The sequence below is a fragment of the Microtus ochrogaster genome, chromosome 22, assembly GCF_000317375.1.
Source record: "Microtus ochrogaster isolate Prairie Vole_2 chromosome 22, MicOch1.0, whole genome shotgun sequence".
In the NCBI taxonomy this organism is placed as follows: Eukaryota; Metazoa; Chordata; class Mammalia; order Rodentia; family Cricetidae; genus Microtus; species Microtus ochrogaster.
In genome coordinates, this window is record NC_022023.1 from 3488733 (window position 1) to 3509742 (window position 21010).

The window sequence follows — 21010 nt, forward strand, 5'->3', positions numbered from 1 at the left end:
TCCAAAAAGCAATATGTAGCGATCAATACTCAGGTCCAAACTAGGGATGCGAACTTAGGTCAGATGGGTGAGCGGTTAACACGGTTATCAGCATCCTAGGCAGGCTTGCTGGAGTTCTGGGTTTGAATCCCAGCTCTGTCATTTACCGGGCAGTCTGTAGACTAGCAGACATTTACTAGACAGACTAAGGGGTCATAGGGAAGAGAGCCCCAATTCTCCTATCTGTCCGATGGAGTCTCCCAGTAGCTGTTCTGCTAGGAGCATGAGAAATTCTGGGCAGTGCTCAGACACCTGTTTCCCTCCTCTCATTGCTGCTTGAAGGCTCTCTCTCTCTCTCTCTCTCTCTCTCTCTCTCTCTCTCTCTCTCTCTCTCTCTCTTTCTCTCTGAAACAGTGTCTCTCTACAGAGCCCTGGCTGTTCTAGGGCTCACTATGTAGACCAGGCTGGCCTTGAACTCACAGAACTTCACCTGCCTTTGCCTCCCAAGTACTGGGATTAAAGACATGCACCGCCACACCTGTGTGCCATTTTTGACGTACAAATGCAGGGATCCCTGAGGGTTCCCAACAACTCTCAGAACACCTATGAGTTCAAACTGTTTCCACAAATGTTCCTCATTTTCCTTCCCTCTCCCTCACGGATGCCGGTGAACCCTCCAGACTGGAGGCAGAGCGAGGACACCTTTCGGTGAGTCAAACATGAAAGGAACCTTCCACCCTGTGAAGTGAGGCCTTCCTAGCCAGCTCTGCTTTTTATTTCCACAGAAATGTGTTTTTGATGCTGATATTACAGCTTGGTGTTTTATCTTAAATAAATTATACATACCAATTTAACATTTTTAACTGTTAATTATTAATATGACAAATATATAAACACGATCTCATCATGTACAGACTGTGTAAACAAAAGCCCCTCTGGGGACGTCAGTAATACTGACGAGGACGAGGCCCTGAAAACAGCATGATTGCTGCTTGAGGTTGGGATGCAGCTGGACCTTTCCTTCACACCCTCCAAGGCGGTTTCTTTACCTCCCTGTGAAAGCCTTCAATGGCACAGCAACCTTCTCTCCCCATGGTAGCCTTTTTTCCAGACTTGTGGAGCTATGATACGGAGGCTTTGGTATGAGAAAGACTGGGATGTATAAGCAATTCTACGTCTCTGATCCGCATTCCCCTGGTGGCCGTGGATATTAAATACCTTTCTACATGTATGTAGACTGCTTCTGCATTTTCTCTGAATAAACACCTACTTCAAACTCTTGGCTCATTTTAAAAATATGTTTATCATATTATCATTGAGTTGTGTTCTTTATACATTGTAGATATAAGTCCCCTGTCAGATATATGATTGGCAAAATACCATGTCCTATTTGGAGTTGCCTTGCGGCTGTCCTTTGAAGCACGAAACTTAAGACTTTTGAAATCCATTTCGTCTATTGTATTTCTCTCTTTACTTGTAGGTGCCGAACCATTACACAATGCATATTTACAGCTACGCTTTCTTCTAAAAGTTCAGTTTTAGCGTTTAGAGACAGGGTCATAATTTGTTCCGAGGTCAGTTTTGTGTCTGAGGAAGGCCCTGCTTTTATGCTCTCACGTGTGCATCGCTTCTGTGCCAGGATCCTTTGTAAAGACATCATCCTCCCCGTGCTTCAGAAGCCTCGCTTTTCACCTGGGCTTTACGAAAACCACCCTTTAAGACGTGAAGGGAGTTTAATGAGATGACCCAGGGAGAAGCAGCTCATGGGACCCCTGGTGTGAAGTCCTAAGTGCCAATAACTGAACGAATGAGCCCCTAAACGCCAGCCACCATCACCACTCTCTGGCTTGAGTGTCCCACTCCTGAAGCTCATGAAGTTCAAGGCCTCATTCACTTATCACACAGTCATGGCTGTCCTCAAGACACCAGCCCGCAGGCCCTCTCCTGCACACCCCTTTCTTGTCCCATTGTCCCCCCCCCCCCAACTCTACCTTGACTGGAAGTATTAGATGCTTCTGGCCTTGGCTACTTGATTAATTAACTGTGAACCTACTCAAATTCTTTGTCTGTCACTGGACTGGAAAAGCATCAATGAGACGTCCATCAATGAAAAGGTCTCTGATTTACACATGGCAAAGTGACACCCCTAGGGATAAAAAGGTTGACCCGGGTCACCCTTGCATGTGCTGTCCAAGATGGCTGTTTCCATCCTCGGCTCCCCTGCCCTCCCAGAGAGATCCTTTGAAGTTCTGTGTCCCTCCTCCGTGGCGTTGGCAACACCTCCGGATTTAGTTTCACTCTGCATTTCATTTGCTGCCTCTTCCTGATCTCTGAGGCAGGTGGTAGGCAGGAGGGGGCCTGGCTGAAAACCAGGTCTTCCCGATGCCTGACTTCAGGCAAAGAGGACATGAAAAGGAGGAGGAGCCAAGAGACCTGGGGTTGAAGCTGCAGAGAAAGTTCTGTTCCCCCCTATTGAGGTCAGTGAACAGTAACCAGGTCCTCCTGGTGCGGAAGTCTCAAAGACCGGGTTCTGTTTCCTGCCTTTGAAACCCCTGGAGCTCTGGACACTGGAGGGGACAATACTTGGGTGATGTGTCCCAGGGACTTCAGCCTCTTGGGCGAGCAGAGAGGATTGTGGAGGGGAGAAGAGTTGGGGGCTAAGCATTGGTCTAGTCCTGTTGGGACTGGTGGGGAAATGAGCAACAGCAGAGATGGTTGATCAACTACTTGCTCATTCATTCATTCATTCATTCATTCATTCATTCATTCATTCACTCTGTCTTTATTATCTGCCATGAGCTAGGCATCATTCCAGGCATGGGAGCAATGCAGGGAACTATAAAGAAGGCGGTACCTGCTCCCCTGGACATTAGATACTAACAAGAGATGTCTGGGAATGCATGAACAATCTTGCACTAGCTAACACAACAGCTGGACATAAATGTTCCCAGAAAGACCTGGGCTGGGAGGAATGGTCTATCTCATAGTGTGGTTGGATGAGGAAGGCTATGCCCCTCCCACATTCAGTGACAACCCTTTGGCCTCTGCAGCCACTGGGACAGTTGACATGCTTCCATGAAGGGCATCTCATGCTGCATGGGACAGCTCACAAGGACAATGACTTTTACTTCTGTTTGCTGCTATTCCCTAGGCCAGAAGAGTTCTTCCCAAAGGCTGGGGGGAAGGCCCATGCTCGACGCTCCAAAGCAGGGGCATTTCTAGGGTTCCGTGAACCTGGAAGAGGGGACTGACTTAGTCACAGCTTAGAGTCCTGGGTGAAAAGGGGACCCAGGGACTAGATAGCAAGACTGGTGGGTGGCAGGAGGGCCTTCATAGAGTTCTTTTTTGTCAGCGTGAGGTAGACAGCCATAGGAGGGCTTGGCAGGCCAGGAATATAATCTGAGAGGCGCAGTGACAGATGTCTTTGGGCTAGACAAAGAAGGACACCAGTCCGGCGAGCAGGTTACCGCCGGAATCCAGGGCCGAGAGTATTCGGTTCAGTGCACAGAACAGAGGAGGTCACAGGGACGAGAAAAGTACAGAGATCTGTCAGTGTAAACACAGCACTGAGCGCAGGGATGAAATGACGGGTGACGGAGCTGGAGGGACAAGGGGGAGTATTCCTGCATCAAGGACTTGCTGACGTCAAGGTTTATGTGTGGCCCCACTCTGCCAGATTCAGATGTTTCAATGAAATATTTTTGCACCATGCCTTTCTTCCCTCCCTTGGTACAGATGACCTCAACAAGCCTTGTTCCAGGCCCGGCTCTGTGGGTGGCCACATAATAGGAATGAGCAATTCAGTCTCCCTCTGCCAGGGATGAAGGTGGTGCCTCCAAAGTGCAGCACGCCATATCGGGCATGTTGAGGAAGCAGGGGAGGAAAAGCCCTCATTGGGGAAGACATCTAGGGAGACCAGGGTCCACATTTCTAGAGTTTAGAGGGATGGGGGAGATTCCGCTACTGTTCTACTGGAATGGGTCATTATTGTGTAGAAGCCTCAGATGGGGCTGATGAACACGTGAGTTCGCCTCTTACCTGGCTCAGCTGCACTCGGTTTTCTTATCTTAAATGTGAGGCCGTGAAAACTGACTCATGGGGCAATGCGACTTAAGTGCCATGTGTGAATCGAGTCTCTGTGTGTGTGATCTCATTTTGTCCTCACAGACAAAAGCTAAAGCTTTCGGAGGCTCTTGGAGAGCCATCTGTCCAAGGCAGAACATTTGCTGTCCTGTGCAGTTATATATGCTCCAGCCACCTCTGGTTTTGTCATTCCCGGGACCATGACAACTGTTCCATATGTCTCTGTTGATTAGCCACATGGATGTTTCAAACAGAGGTTATGCAACACCCAAACCACAGCATTCTGTATTCCGGCAGCCTGTGCACAATATGGCGACTGCCTCCAAGTCTCCCAACTGCTGGGCCGTGAGATGGAAATAACTTTCTAATCTAGGGAAGAGGGTTACGGCTCGCTCATTCATCTCCTTCCCACTGACCCCAGGACCTTGGATGTCAAGCAGAGTCTGAGATACCCAGTAAGCTGGGTATGTCACTTCTGATCCAAAGTACAGCCAACATCTTCCAACGGTGTACACTAGAGCAGGGCCCAAGGGAGCTATGTGTTCCAGGGCTCTCTACAGAGGGCATTGGCCTTTATTGTGAGTAAGAACTCAGTCTGTTTATCCACTGGGATTCTGGAGCGGATTCATTATGGCATCCAATAGAGTCCATATGTTACTTTATGGGATTGCTCAGAGAATAAGAATCCAAACTTAGTATAAGTGGATATTTAATATATCTCCAGTGAAGAGCTTACTCCCCTGCCCCCATTTCCACCTCTGCAGCCTTCTTCACTGGGCTCCGTTTCCGTGTACGAAGCTGCCCGACTGTGGGCCACATTCCCCAGCTCGCCACCTGCCATCACGTTGCTTTCCCCATCCAGCCAGACTTTATCATCGCGGCGTGGCATTTTCTACCCATTGTGTGTGGCCGTGTTGCATGGCAACACGAAGAAAACCTTCCGGAGAGCCTCTTGGACCCCTCCTGACAGACCCCCCTCCCTGTTTCCCTCTCTTGCTCAACCACACCTCTGTCTTCACCTAGCTGTAGGACTTGCACCCTGGTTTACTGGACGTGAGAATAAATTCCAGTTCACCGTAGCTTTAGTTGTCCTGGGCCGGCCTGACCGGTACCTACTCGTTGCCAGCAGCACCATCACGTTCCTGTTGGATGTCCAACTCCACTTACACGGCCCTTTTCACCACGCTGTAGGGCTTGCAGTGTGAAATGTGTGGCTTCCCTGAAGCCCAGCCTAGCAGTAGTTCTACCACCTCCTCACTGGGCAAATACACCAGGAACTACAGTTCCCAGCAGTCTTTGCTCTTGTCCTCTTATTAAGACAGGCACTACAACTCCCAGCAGCCTTTGCCTCTTGTCCTCTTCTTAAGTTCACTGCATTTCCCGATTCTAAAATGTATTTCTCACTAAACCTCAGACTCGCAACTGATGACAGAAAATCAGAGATGACAGGGACTGACCTGGCTCCATGTCAGCACTTTGGGAAGAGTTGGTGTCCGCAGGCCCTGCAGCCCCCTCTCCAAGGCCATCGGATCCCGGAGGACAGGGCGATGTGCTTTCTGTTGAGGAAGAGAAGAGAGTGGATTAGGGGACAGCACGACTGGTCCCCAGCTTTCTCACAGTCCCCTCCCCAGCACCCTTTATGAACATGGGGTTTGTTCTGGTTCCATGGCCACGAAGCAAAGCAAGCGGAGTTCCAAACCCCGAGGACCTTGAATGAAGACGCCATCTTCATAGCCTTGCCATGGCGCTCAGGAGAGCTATCCCCTGTACTGCACTTTTCTTTCTGAGAGTGTGCTAACATTGTCTTCCAGTCATCTCCTGCATGGATGTCTTCCTCTACACTCAACCCACCAGGACAGGGGCTAAATAGCGAGTTTCTGCAACCCAGGTGCCAGTGTAGGGCTTGAAGCCCAAGAGCAACAGCAATTTCCTGGTAGACAGAGATGATTGATCCTGTCTGTGATGGGCTGAAGGCACACAGCATGGGGCTGCAGCCTTGGGGCACTCCCAATGGTGGCATGGCCTGGAAAATAAGGGAAGCACCTTGGCTCTCAGGACCTTTGGCATCTGGCTTAGAAAGTGGATCTTCTTGGCTGGGATGAACCAGATAGAGTCTCAGAGTCACTTGGGCAGGGGCTGTCCCATGAAAGAACTCTGCACTGGCCCTCTTGCTATGACAACCTCTGTCAAATCATGTTTCCTTCTAGGCCTCAGTTTCTTCATTGGAAAGCAGAAAGCTCTGAACTGGGCAACATGGGAACTTCTTTTTTGGCCTAGAATTCAACAGCTATGAGTCTGCTTAATAAGTATCACTAGTGTCTTTACCCAATAAATGTCACATGAATGTAAGACCTTCCAACCCATTTAAAAGAAAGGGAGGGAGGGGTTTTACGTCATTTGCCTTTGGTGATCACAACAAAAGGAACTGGAATCTGAACACAGATTCTCAAAAGTTGCAGGTCCGTGCAACATAACAGATACCTCCAGATGTCCTCTGCATAAAGATCCTGCAGGCAAAGGCACTTAACGTATCTGAGTTTTGTTCTCAAGCCATTATTTGAGAAGTTCCCTGAATACATATTTGCCAAATATACTTAGGAACCCTGCTAAGAAGTCATTATTGTCTCTTATAAGGTGAGGAATCACTGGTAATTCCCATTAAAAACAAAAATCTTGTAAGTGTGAAAATTTGCCAACTCTCCCGGTGTCTCCGATATTTCTTTCCTGTGAATTCTAATTATTCCAAACAGAGATTAGCTAGCAGCTAGGAGCATTTCCAGACTCTGCCCAAATGCAGGGCCTCTCACCTACTCCCCAGGGTCAAGCTCTACCGACCTCATGAACCAAAGAGTCCGGAGAAAAACTGAAAACGCTCTTCTAAGTCAAAACACAAGGCTGAGGAGATGGCCCAGCCCAAGACCTAAGTTTGGATCTGCAGAATCTATACACAAAACCAGGCCTGGTAGTACGCATCTGTAATCCTAGCAGCTGTGGGAAGGGAGGCAGGCAGGGAAATCCCAGGAAACAGACTGGTAACTAGCCTAGCCAACTAGCTGAGAAGTTCTAGTCAAGAGAGAGAGAGAGAGAGAGAGAGAGAGAGAGAGAGAGAGAGAGAGAGAGAGGCCCTAACTCAAACAAAAATATGGAAAGCAGTTGAGAAGCAACACCCAAGGCTGACCTCTGACCTCTACCAAATGTTCATTTGTGCACCTGCACACATATGAACACCACCATACAAACACACACACACACACACACACACACACACACACACACACACACATGAGGATAAAAGCTAACATACTAAGTCAGGGTATGAGTCCTATTCTATGACCCTCAATTGACTCTGGGACTTTGTCATTGCTTTCTATTGCTGTGACAGCCACAATGACCAAAAGCAACGTGGGGAAGAAAAGATTTATTCCATCCTAAGGCTTACAGTCTAACACTGAGGGAAAGCCACGGCACAAACTCGGGCCTGGAACCTAGACGCAGGAACTGAAGGAGAAGCCATTGCGGCTTGCTCAGCCTGCTTTCTGATCCAGCCCAGGGGCAGCACTGCTCACAGAGGGACAGACACCCCTACATCAACTGCTCATACAGACATTGCTCCGCAGACACGCTCCTAAGCTGATCTCATGGCGGCAGGTCCTCAACTGCCGTTCCCTCCTCCTGGATGACTCTAACCAGCCTGCAAAGATTTAATTCCTATTTACACGGCTTTATTCATGAGAATGTCATCCCCTGAGGCTTCAAAGAGAGCAGGAACCTGCCTTGTTCCGCTCCACCCATGGGTGAGATAAAGCATGCCTGGTGTCTGTGTCTGGACCTATCCCAGAAGATCTGTGGCTTTTAAGATCTACATCTGCTGGGCTTGTGCCCAACGATCCTGTGGGGTCCTAGGCATTTCCACTGATATTGGGTGAACAATATGTGACTGGACACTTGTCTGGGTTTTAAGATTCCGCCGTAACCCACACAAGCTACAGGCGAGAGCTGTGCATCTGGACCGCTTACCCGGAGGAAGAAGATGCCATGTCTGCCCCTTTCCTGCCTCTGTCATGACTGAGGCCTCGGGATGAATCACCTCATCTGCCACTTCCTTTCCAGTTCTCAGCCCCACATTCCTCCTCTTTCACACAGCCTCCAGGAAGCATTATAATAATGACTGCACATAGAACCAAAATATTCACCTTGTCCTTGTTTCCTTTCTATGGCTATGATAGGTGCCATGACCAAAAGCAACTTGGGGAGGAGAGGGTTTGTTTCCATTTACAGGTTCTTGTCTGTCATGAAGGAAACCAGAGCAGGAAGGCAACCTGGAGGCAGGAAATGAGGCAGAGACTAAGGAGCTAAGGAGGTCTGGTTACTGGATTACTCCTCATGATCTGTTCATCTTGTATCAAAATAAAAAAAAAAACCCCAAAACCTCAGGATCACTTCCCATAGGTGGAACTGCCCACGGTGATCTGCTGATCTGCACCTTCTTACATCAACCAATAATCAAAATTCTACCCCACAGACTTGCCTTGAGGCCAGTCTTAGGGACGCATTTTCTCAGTAAGATTCTCTCTTCCCAGATATGTCAGGCTTGTATGCAGTTGACAAAAGCAACCAGCACATACGGGTGGCTGAAAAAGTCCTAACATTCCACTGAAGAGAAGACTAGTAAGGAAAGGGTGCCTTCATTCATTCATTCATTCATTCATTCATTCATCCTTCACTTATTCATATGAAGAGTCTGATGCTGGGTGCATACAGTGAGGGCAAAATCCTGACTTTACAGGCACTTGACGGGCAAAGAAAATAAGATTTGGCCACAAAATCTAGGATGTCCCTGCAGTTTCCTAGGAGGTACGGATAAACCCTAGACAAAGGCAAGATGGAGGGGTCTTCTCGGCTGAGAAAGTTCAGTCTTGTCCCAGGGATACAGAGTAGGGATTGAGAGGGGTTCTCTGAGTAACGGAGCAAAAGTACAGGAGGAGAAAAAATGGCAAACACATGAACTTATCCCACAGGGTGGCTATGTACAGGATAACACATATTACAAGCCAGGACACAAGAGTGTCAGCGTGCAGGGTCCCGAAGGCCAAGTCAGATTGCAAGTGTTGCTTAGCAAAAGGAAGGCAAGGAGAGCTTTTAAGAAGAGGTGTGGTTTTACTGGAGATCTTCTCTAGACAGGTCAAGAGTCTAAAGAGGAGGCAACCAGGGCAGGAAGCTCCTGGCTATAGGCTAGGCACTTGGCTGGCTGTAGGTATTTTGATCTCCTTGATCCTTATAAATAATTGCAGGAGGCAAGCATTATCCTTTCTGACTTGCTGACAAGGAAGGGAAGCTATGGCGGGGCCCTAGACTGCTTGCCCCTAATCCTCAGCCGGGAACCAGTGGAGACACGCTCGCTCGCAACCCTGTCTATTCCTTTACAAGTGTGCTTAGAAGCACGTAGGATTCTGTACCGAGCGTGTCTACCTAATACACCTGCTTCTGCTTGCGCGTCACACCCTCTATACCCCCAGGATGTTTATGGCTCCGTCACCTCCTGGGCCATCCTGACAGAGAGGCCATGGCTTCTGTTAGGTAGTGTCTCCCCTAAAGGACCACAGACCGAGGAGGTGAAAGGCTCCGTGGTCCCTGGGAGGGTGCCATTCTTCACCTTCCTCTCAGCCAAGCAGTGCTCACTCTCATCCTGCATTTCTCACCCAAAGCTGAGAGCACCGGAGCAGCAGGCTCCAAAACTCCACGTACTGTTTGTTGTGCGCACAGAGACCTGGGTGTGCATCAGAATACGTGAGGGCGCCAGGGCGTCTTTGCCCATGGAGGAGATCACTACTTTAGCTCAAAGCAATGGATCTCTCTGTTGTTGGCCTAAAACTTTGGGACTATGAGACAAAGTGAGTCTCTTTCTCCTTCACTGTCCTTCTTGGGTATTTCTGTCAGAGGGACATGGAGTTTAGCAGATGCTCCAACTGCATGAAGAGTCCTCCAGGCAGCCTTCCCTGAACAGGGAGCTCATCTCTGAGCCCACCTGGAGCACCACTAGCTCCCTGGCTTGAGGCCAATCTCCCGCCTTGTTATGGTTTCTCATTAAAGGAGATGAAAACAATGAACGGCACAGAATAACCACCGGGCCCTTAGCACGCCTATGGTAGCATGTGGTGAAATCATTCCTTCTGTTTATTTCTTTATTTTGTTTTTAAAGAAAGTCTATTGCCGAGACTGGCCTCGCCTCTAGCCCATGACAATCCTCCTGCCTCGGGTACCAGTGTGTGCTTCTTGTCTTTTAGAACACAATGCTCTGAGCATGCTAGCTCCTCAGGGAAGAAGCCAGAATGGGGAATGTTAATTATCAGTCAGACAGGATCTAGAATGACCTAGGAGACAATTCCTTAGGCATATAGGGAGTTTCTATACTGAATTAATTCATGTAGGAAAACCCATCTTAATTGTGGGCAGGGCCATGCCACGGGCTGGGGTTCCAGACTAAACCCACCCTAATTGTGGGCAGGGCCATGCCATGGGCTGGGGTTCCAGACTAAACCCACCCTAATTATGGGCAGTGCCATGCCATGGGCTGGGGTCCAAGACTAAATACAAGGGAGAAAACAAGATGAGCACCAGCCTTCACCTCTCCTCTTTCTGGCAGTTGATACAATGTGATGGGCTGCTTCAGCTCTTGCCTCCAGGATGGACTGTACCCTCAGACTGTAAGCCAAAACAAGCCCTTCCTTCCTGGAGTTGCTTTTGTTGGGTGTTTGATCATCATGGCCATGACCTCAGGCTAACTGAGCTTCTCCCCAGCTGGAAAAATGAATGTGGGGAGCAAAGATGTTCTGAGACCATATCAATATGTTCATACTCTTGATATCATCTTCATGACTAGGCTCCTGCAGCTTTGCATCTTTCTTGCCTGTAGCTCCTTGGCAACGGGCACCATGTCTGGATCCCTAGCCCATTCGTGCCTCCTCTTTCCACATCAGCTGCCTTATTTCCGAGAGCCAACCAAGTCTCAAAATCTTCAGCTCATGTGAGATTTCCACTCACGAGCCTGTTTTGAAGAGGGTCTTTCACCTTCCAGAACACACGCAATCCCCCAGAAAACCATCTTGTTACCGTATAAATCATTAGCTCAGAATATTTCACCTTGTTGCTTTGCTGAGAGCTCTGGTTTCTAATCCAAACCAATTACGAGTGCCAACCTATTTGATAACATCTTAATATTGCCAATTTTCCCCAGCTCTCTGCCCAGAAGCAGACCAGATTGAGAGATAGGCGAGCCAACAAGGCCTAACGGGGGAAGCACGGAGCATGCGAACTAGATCCAAACACTCATCTAAGCATGTGGGTGCAGCCCAGCCCAGTGCGGCATCAGGATGAAGGCTCAGTAAAGGTTAACTCCCTTCCCTTCCTCTGTCTCTGGAGAAAAACATAACCATTAAAATTGCAAGTCAACAGGAGAAGAGAAGACACACCGCATGCCTGAGTTCACTTGCAGTTCCGACCTTTGAAGCTTGTCTCCCTAGACCCAGCGAAGCTGATGCTCTCATTTTTATTATGGTGACTGCAATTGCTGGTGGTTCTGTCCTCAGATCAGAGAGGAGGCACACACAGCCACATACAAACTCACCAACAGGGACTGCCTCAAACCCAGAAAGGCACCTTCTCCAAAGCGCAAGGCAAGAGCTGGGGCAAATCTGGGTGGTCCTGCTTGGGGTCGAGGTGAGAGCCCTGTGCTCACCTTCTCTCCCACCTGACTTCCTCTTTGCAGCCGGCCTTGAAGAGCAGCTCAGGAGCCCATCGGCAGGATGGCATGTTTTAGGGTAAGCAACTATACCCTTACGATGCATACAGGAGGAAAGAAAGGCTCCTTTTTCCTTTAATTGTTGTTACGTACACACTCACAATGTGTGTGCACATATATTTTCCTAAATATGTATGTAGTGCTCAGCCCTACAAATTTTTAGCTGGATGGTCCTCGTTTGTGAGGGAGTGAAGGGGGCTTTTCTGTAGGGCCTCCATGGGCAAACACAGCCACCCCCGGCTATGTTGTAGAGAGGATGTGTGTGCCAGCTCCGCTGGTGTGGAAGGCAGGTTAGACCTGATTGCCATTTGCTTGTCTGGGGGTAGGAGTCAGCTTTTGCTATTCAGTATTCTCTCTGGGGGTTCCCATGCTTACACAGGAGTGGTTCACATCAGCTCTGGCATGGTACGAACTGGGAGACTTCCATCGGTTTGTTGCTCAAATCTGACCTTCATGTGTGTGTGTGTGTGTCTGAAATGACTAGGAAAAGGTGCTTTCGCAGGGACCCGATAGGGAGAAGGTCAACTATGTGTCCTCCACAGCAGATAAGCTTGAATCCAAACCCTCAGTGGGAGACAGTTCCTTCTATTGCTTATCAAGACAAAACTACATCATTCCCGTAAACTGGGGTACCTAGAAAAGGGGTGATGCTGGCACAGAGGCAGATGTGCACACAGGATAACAGCATATGATTCTGAGACTTAGGCCATCACAGGCGAGAGATTTCCAGAAGTCAGGAAGGAAGCTTGGTCCTTTTCTGCTCCAGCACCTTCAGGGAAGCCTAACCCTGCTGTCACTTTGACCCGGGGCTTTCTACCTTCAGGACTGAGAATAAACACATTTCTGCTGCTTCTCCCATCTCTGTCTATGGTTCCCATACCACAGCCCCTAGAAACTCTTAATCTTACATCAACTTGGCAGAATTTGGAATCACCATGGAGACCTCTGGGCATGTCTGTGAGGGAGTTTTTGGATTGAGTAAATTGAGGAGAAAGACCCATTGGGAATGTGGGCAGCAGCATCCCAAGGGCTTAAACCTCAGGAGGTAAACTGAGTACCAGTTTTTATCTTGCTCATCTTCTGGACGGTGGACACAATGGACTATATCAGAGGTTCTTAACCTGTGGGTAGTGACCCTTTTGCGGGGGTCAAATGACCCGTTCACAGGGGTCACATATCAGATATCCTGCATATCATATATTTATGTTGCTATTCATAACAGTCACAGAATTAGTTATGAAGTAACAACGAAATAATTTTATGGTTGGGGCTCACCACGATATGAGGTGGTATTAAACAAAAAACTGTATTAAAGGGCCGTGGCATTAGGAAGGCTGAGAACCACTGAACTCTATGCTCAACTGTTAGCCAGCTGAACCCTTCTCTCCTCGGTTATTTTCATCGAGTATCTCATGGCAATAACGGAAGTCTGCAGGCACAAAGGAAGGATGCAGATAACCAACCAGATCAGAACCATCCACAACACAGGACAGGGTTCAAACGTCATCCTAGGGAAAACAGAAAAGAGCTTCTGGGTAAACTGGGGCTGGGGTGTGTGGAGAACATGAGGGATCTGGCTGGGCAGGGTGGGGATGGGACGGAGGGGGATAGTAATGGAAGAGGTATCTTGCTAGAGAGGGCCATTTTGGGGTTATAGAGAAACCTGGTGCCTGGAAAACTCCCAGGAATCCACAAGGATGACCCCAGCTAAGACTCCTAGTAATAGTGGAGAGGGTACCTAAACTGGCCTTCCCTTGTAATCAGATTGGTGGACCACCCTAATTGCCACCAGAGAGCCTTCATCTAGTAACTGATGGAAGTAGATATAGAGATTCACAGCCAAGCACCCCGCCGAGCTCCAAGAGTCCTCCTGAATAAAGGGAGAAGGGATTATACAATTGGGGGCGTCATGATGGGAACCCACAGAGACAGGTGACCTCAGCTTGTGGGAGCACATGGTCTCTGGACCAACAGTTGGGGAGCTTCCATGGGACCGACCTAAGCCCTCTGCATGTGTGTGGCAGTTGTGTAGCTTGGTCTAGCAGGGATCAGAACCCGTCCTAGAGCTTGAGCTGACTTTTGGAACAGGCTGTGTAGCCTCCAGCAGCCTTTGTTGAAGCCCAAGGGAGGCCTGCACCTTTCTGAATGGAGACAGAGGAGAAGTGGGTGGGGGGAGTAGAGGGGAGGGAGAGGGGTAGGGAGGAGGAAACAGGAGGAGAGGAGAGAGGGGGAACTGCAATTGGAATGTAAAAAAAATCAATAAAATTTTTTAATTAATAAAAATTAAGAGAAACAACTCCACCCTCACTCCGTTGCATCTCTGCCCTTTCTCCTGCTGCTCAGCCAACTCCTTCTGGGGTTTTAGAAGCCAGTAGGAAGTCACTCTGTTGTAAGTGCAATGGACTGGGCGGTGGGAGTGGGCTTCTGTCACCTCATATCTCAAATTAATAGCATTCTTAGCTAGTACTGCTATTAATATTTAATAATTACCATTGCCACTAGAGTTAAGACAAGAAAAGACACAAATGATTCCTCTTGCTGCTGAATCTCTCAGGCTGGGGACAGAGGGTCATGGGATCCCACCGCTGGAAATGCTGTTTTAACAAGTGCCAGCCAGAGATAGCCCCATCCTGCCTGGTCGCTGTGGCTGCCTTGCAGGACCTAATCCTCTCCCGCCTTCCTTTAATCTAACTAACAGCCTGAATAAAATTGGAAAGGATTTTCTTCAGCGAAGTTATGCCTTTCTTCCCGATCCAAACACAATTGTGTGCCTGGGTTCTTGCAACGCTCCAAAGCAAAACAGAAAAAGTCATAAGGCTTTTCTCACGTTCCATGTTGTTTTCTTGGCTGTGCCGACTGAAGGACCTTCGCTTCTTCTGTTCTGTCTTTGGATGGCTTTCTTTTTCTTTCCCTACCCCCCCCCCCCCGCTTCCACATCCACGTCTGTCCAGAGCTCTTGTGCTAACAGTAAAGGCTCTCAGAGAGCAGAGGAGGAAAATGTGCTCACAAAGCGGAAAGGCTGGAACTGATTACCCTTCTTGGACAAGAACTGAAGCCCCTGATGCAGGCTCACTGTCTTTCCCTAATAGCTCCTGAACAGAGCTCTTGTCTGCAGAGTGCGCCTGGGTAAGGGGGGTCTGAGTGATGGGTCTGATCTCGTACCTCAGAAGATAAACAGCCAAGGTCTAGCTTCACCTCAAAGGCTGCCACGGTGGTGAGGATGAACAGAGCCATCTACCTTGAAGATTCCATGAAAGAAAAGAGGCATGGTCTTCTCTAAAGGAGTCGGGACGACAGCTGCACACAAGGACCATGGCTGTTGGCTACAGAGTACACTGTACCCTCCCCAGGGAACAGGGAAAGCCTGGTCCTCAGTTTCTCTATTCAGGAGATATCATGGGAAAAAGACGCCTTTACCAAGAGGTCAGCTGTCATGATCAGAGAAGATAGAAAAGAGCAGGGTTCAGGAATGGAGGGGCCCAGCTAAGCCCTGGGCAAAGCTGATTGGTACATCTGAGAAGTCTGAGCAGACACCGAGACTACTTGGCAATCGGCTGCTGATCCACACCCCTGCCCCCCCGCCATACTGATATTCTCTGCTCTATGGGGAACCAGTTTTCTTAGTCTCCCTTGCTAACTGGATTCTGGACAGGTTTGGCTAAGGAAAGACCCTGAGCAGGCAGAGTCTCCATCCTTCTCCTGCTCTGCCTTAGACAGTATGTCCAGCAGGGACCGCATACCCTCTGTTGTTTCGGGTTCTGAGAAGTACTCTACAAAGTGGTTCTAGCTCCTCCTGATTATCCCAGCTTCTGGGATCGAGAAATGTCACCCTCTCATTGCCCTTCCAGCCTGGAAGGGAAGGGGACTGCCTGCTGCCGCTGATCTCTGGACGGTGTCTTGGCTATTTCCTCAACTCTGTGACCAATCCTGTATTCGTTTCCCTCTACTAAAACACCTGGAATGATTTCTGTTTTCCTGCCTGGACGGGAGCTGACAAGGGAGCTGAGAGACTCTGCAGGTGGACGGGCTGCTGGGGAAGACTCAGGGCGAGAATGCACCAAGGGAACACACAGGGAAGGTCAGTCTGTGGGCTGAGGTAGGGAGCTCATTATGGAACTGGCCAGAAGTCAAGCCCCTGAGGAAATGAGCACCAGGTGAGGCATGCATGAGGCTCAGAAGGAGGTGCTGCAGAAGGGAAGGTAATGACTGTCGTCAAGTCTTCGCATGTGTGAGGGAGTTGAATGTGACTCTCTTCCTGGCAGATGAACACCGGGAAAGCCAACCATCAATCGATCCGCCAAATGCCAGTAAGTTCCACTGTGACGCACAAACTCTTGGGAGAGATTGGGGTGTCCTGCTTCAGGTCAGGGAAGCCAGGAGTTAAATGAAACCAAAGATAGACAAAAAAGACAGCACTCAACAGAGTTGGAGAGACATTTTTACTATGTAGCTTTGGAGCTCTTGTCTGGGTGGATACACAGGAATGTATAAAGTTAGCCTCAATCCTTCCCAACTCAGAAAGGTTGAGAGCACATTTTTTTAAAGAGAGGGAATGGATGGGGATGGGAACATATTAGGAAACTTTCCTCCACCCGAGGCAGTCAACTCTTTGCTGAATTCTATGTGAGAGGCAGTCTCTCTGTTGTAGCTATGATGGACTGGCCATTGAGGGACAGACAGTGCAGCCTTTGCTAGTAAAGAGGCATTTGGACATTTTTTTAAAGTATGTATAAACAGAGAGACACCAGCTGGAACTAAAGAAACCAAAGAACAACAACAACAAAAAGACCAGAAACAAGGCTTGGAGCCCAGCAGGCTCTCCACGGGAGCACGTCGCCTGGGCGGCAGGTTCACAGCCAAGGTCAGCTTCTCACAGTGCGAGCAGGGGTTCTGGGATCTTGGGACACATTCTCTTTCTACCTCTGCTCGAGCCTTTGTCACAGGTGGCCTTTTATTGACTGACCCAAGTGTCTGGGGCCAACGTCCTCCAGAGGAAGCACAAGGACCACCAGGTGTGGGACATGAGGGCTGTTAATGAGCCACTGCACATTCATTTTCCCCTGGAAATTGGCCCCAGGGAGGAAACCGAGGCCGATACATCAACACAGACTTCCTCTCAAGCTCAGCATCCTTACCTACCTGCTCAGCCATCCGAGGACCACCCAGGTGGGCCTAGTGAAACTGAAAACATTGCCAGGGGAGAAACCTAGGTGGGCGAGAAAGAGTGCTACCCAAAGATAGGGAAAACCAGAAAATCCAGGAGGGAGGGTGTGTTTTACAAAGAATTCTCCCCTTCACTTTTCTACTTTTTATCATATACATCTTCCATGATTAAAATAAGAATTTCTGAAGTTACATATTTCAAAACTACTATGGAGACAGTACTGTGACTCCGTTGGTACCCTGCAGGGAGTTTTCCTCACGCTAAGCTTTCTTTACTACGCTTCTTTTGTTGCAGATGATGAACCAATATTAGGAAATTACTTTAACCGACACCTATAATTTATTCAGGTTTCCGGGGTTTATATCTAATGCCTCCTTCTCTCCCAGGATTCCTAGCAATGACACCTAATTGGATTTAGTCGTCACAGGTCCTTAAGTTTGTCTTGGTTGGACCGTCTCCTCGGACATCCTTGCAAGGAGAAGGAAGGTCACTACAGGATGCAGCCACTCTAATGGTTAATGTTGATCAGCAGAGTCTAGAATCGCTGAAGAACAAATGTCTGGGCATGTCTGTGAGAAGATTCAAGACAGAATTGCTGAAATAGAAAGGCTCACACTAAATGAAGAAAAAAAACCCATTCCATTGGCTAGGGTCCTGAATGAAAAGGAAGGAAACGAACAGAGCACCACACCGGCTTCCATATATTCTCCATATATTCTCCTTCCCAACTGTGTGGTGAACGTGCTATTCCCTCCACCGTGCCTTCCTTACCATGAAAACCCAAATTCTCAGCAGCCAATAGAAATCCTTCTTCCCTTAACTTGCTTCTTCCCAGGCAGTCTGTCTGTGCTGGCTAGTTTTATGTCAACTTGACACAAGCTAAAGTCATCTGAGAGGAGAGAATCTCATTTGGAAAAAAAAAAAATGCCTCTCTAAGATCTGGCTCTAAGGTATTTTCTTAATTAGTGATCGATGCAGGAAGTCCTAGCCCATGTGTGCAGTGCTGTGCCTGGGCTGGTGGTCCTGGGCTCTATAAGACGGCAGGTTGAGGAGGCATGGGGAGCAAGCCAGTAAGTAGCACCCCTCCATGGCCTCTGCATCAGCGTCTGTTTCCAGGTTCCTGTGTGAGTTCCTACCCTTGTGGCTTTCTGAGGGTGAGCTGTTATGATGAACTGATGTACAGAACCTGAGTAAATAAACTCTTCCCTCAAGTTGCTTTGGTCATGGGTGGGTGTTTTAACACAGCAATACTAGCCACTAAGACAGCATCACAGCAGCGAGGAAAGTATCTCCTGCACACACTACTGGACTCCGTTTGGATTGTTCGTTGAGGCCATAGGACCAGGAAGAGTGTCTCTCTGACATATGTCCTTACATGTCTCCCTGTTCCCTGCTCTAGAAGTGGTGCCTGAGCCCTTGCTGGGGCCACTAGCTGACATCCCGGACACACAGCAATGGTCTGCATGTTATCACAGCAGCAGCTACACAGCCCCGGTGTCCTGTCCCTGGAGATGCCACCAAAAACTCAGTTTGGTTACAACCCTCATCTCCAGCACCGAGCCTTGATTTTTCCTCCACCTCTTTCTCTAACCTTGCTGGAAAATTCACACATCTCTGACTTATGCTTTTGCCCTTTCCTTCACCAGACATATTGTCCTGTTGGCTGCCTGGCGCCCCCATTATGGCGCCTCCATAGTCACAGGCTAGCACAAACCCCTTCATCTTGAAAACAAAACTTAGCCCAGTTTCTCCATGCTGCATGGAAGGTTCTAGTCTAACCCTGACCACCTGACTCCACCCCGAGGCTCCAGTGCCTGCCTCCAATGGTTACTAACATGTTTTTGTTGTTGTTTGTTTTGTCTTTTTGTTTGTCCTCCCTACTCGCAAACTTCCTGGATTTGCTCTGTTGTGTTTACTGGGACATTAGATGGCAAATCATACTTGCTGAATCATTAGCTTCTAATGCATTTCCCATGCTTTTCTTAGAGCTGTCCAGGCTTGCCTATTTCCTCAGGTGGCGTGGCTCATGAAATTCTGGAAAAGGGCAGATCTTGCTTAGCCAAAGAAGCCCGATTGCAAAGCTGGCAGTTAAATCTCTTCTTACAGATTTTTCAGAGCATGCTGGATGCCAACCAACTACCGTTCTTTTGTTTGGACACCACCTTGCCCTCTTTATAGGAGCATCCATGCAAAACCATCTCCTGGCATTTAAAATCTAGTGACTTCTCAATGGCAGGGAGATCCTTTTCCATCTAGAGCTGGGTTTAGGCCTCAGATGAGAAGATTTTGTCAAGGCTAAAACAATAGCAGTCCTGACACCAGAAGGCAGGGTCTGCCCTTCTCCTGACCGGTAGGGACCAGAGCCAAGGTCTTGAGCCTTATTTTCCACATCAGATACTGATGTAAGATAACTCTCCATGACGGTACAGGGAATGGGGGGCTGCTGAGAGGACCCAGGGATTCAAGTACAACAGCACAGTTTGTCAAAGAGAAGTCCAACCAAAGAAGAAAGGACTCTTCGTTCCTTGTCAGCAATGTACCCCGTTTTGTGTTCTCTGACACTGTGACATTTGGCCGAGGAAACCTTGCTCAGTCAGTGGAAAGAGGAGGTGCTCCATCAAGTTCAAGTAGAAGAATTTTTGACATAAGTGGTTAGGCTTTTAAGAGCAAAATCAAGGGTGGACCCTAAAACACACATGCATAAGCCCACATGTGATGGCCCGAAGGACAAATGACTTGCCTCCAGGTACATTTCTGTGGCCTTTTCCCATCTATTCAACTCAGCCACCCTGCTGGGACAGGAGGGGTATGTAATGCTCATGGAGATTCACTCCAACACTCAGGGTAGAATTTAGGGCCCTGATGATACAACTTAGTATGAATGGAAATGAACTGCACTCTGGAATTCTATACAGCATGAAAGAAAGAAAATAAGCAAAAAGATATGGGACTGTACCTACAAGGTGTAAGGTTAATGGTCACTCATCGGAGACCCAGTGCAAACCGTGAGGGAAGTTTAGTTGCCCAATAAACACATTTTGTAGGAGGCTAATTGTATGTTGCGTGAGTAGACACATGGAAAAATGCTAATCAAATGAATGAAAATCAGAGCAAAGCAAAAAATATCATTTTATCTAAATTAGTCATCGTACTTTTTAAAGTCGAATTTAGCTTCAAATGAGTCCATAGACTCATTGAGAAGTCACAATTTATTTGGAGTCAGCTATTTTAAAGGAGCACTTATTGGACACCTACTGTACACTCACCCAATACACGCATAGAACCCCTCCCCCAAGAAGGGAGGAGCTGGCGTGGCAGGTAAGCAGAGACAGGGCCAGGCTGCCAAGCTGGGGTAAGAGTCTTCAGATACAAAGACTTTCACAGATCACTCCCACCCTAAACCCAGGCTCCAAATACAAAGCCACCATCTGCCCTCAGACAGGACAGCTGGAGGGCTTCCCCCATTCCCATAGCTAACAGGAAGAGCAGTTGGCGGCGGCTGACCTGGTTGATGATTGGCAGCCACAGGAGGCCGAGGTGCCTCCTGTGCACCAAACATGACCCTCTCTTCACACTCTGACAGACCCAGGTCCAGAGGAGTGGGCCAGCATTTCAGACACATGGTGCTGACCAAGGCCAGAGTCTGACGATGGATTCCTCTGAGTGAGATTCAGGACTCCTGTGAGTCGTAGTGCCTGGAGGGGGGGTGGGGAGATAAATTGTTGGCCAGATGCCAGTCGGCCAATGCATGGACCTAGGTGTGCTACTTCATATTAAAGTCTATTGTGTATGTATTGCTTATTTCCTGTGTCATCGGTACCCTGAAAACTAAAAGCGAGGCATGAGGATGGAGAGTCGGATCTCTGCGGACTTGCGATGAAGCATCCGTCGGATGCCATCCACGCTCAGCCCCTGGTTGGGTGTGTACAAACGATGTCTGACCATCGCGGCAACTGCTCTCCCAACTGAATTCTATTCCTGTACCA

The 21010-nt window shown here is 48.6% G+C and overlaps 1 protein-coding gene across 3 annotated transcripts in view; it reads right to left on the minus strand.

Annotated features, from left to right (window-relative positions):
- Nucleotides 1–21010, minus strand: part of Tenm4 (teneurin transmembrane protein 4) — a 2359892-nt gene that overhangs the window by 449747 nt on the left and 1889135 nt on the right. For all 3 annotated transcript variants that reach the window (XM_026784248.1, XM_013350155.2, XM_026784249.1), the window contains one exon: nt 5520–5618. In XM_026784248.1, the coding sequence (XP_026640049.1) occupies nt 5520–5529 (10 nt within the window). In that variant the 5' untranslated portion in view covers nt 5530–5618. The remainder of the gene's footprint in view (nt 1–5519; nt 5619–21010) is intronic.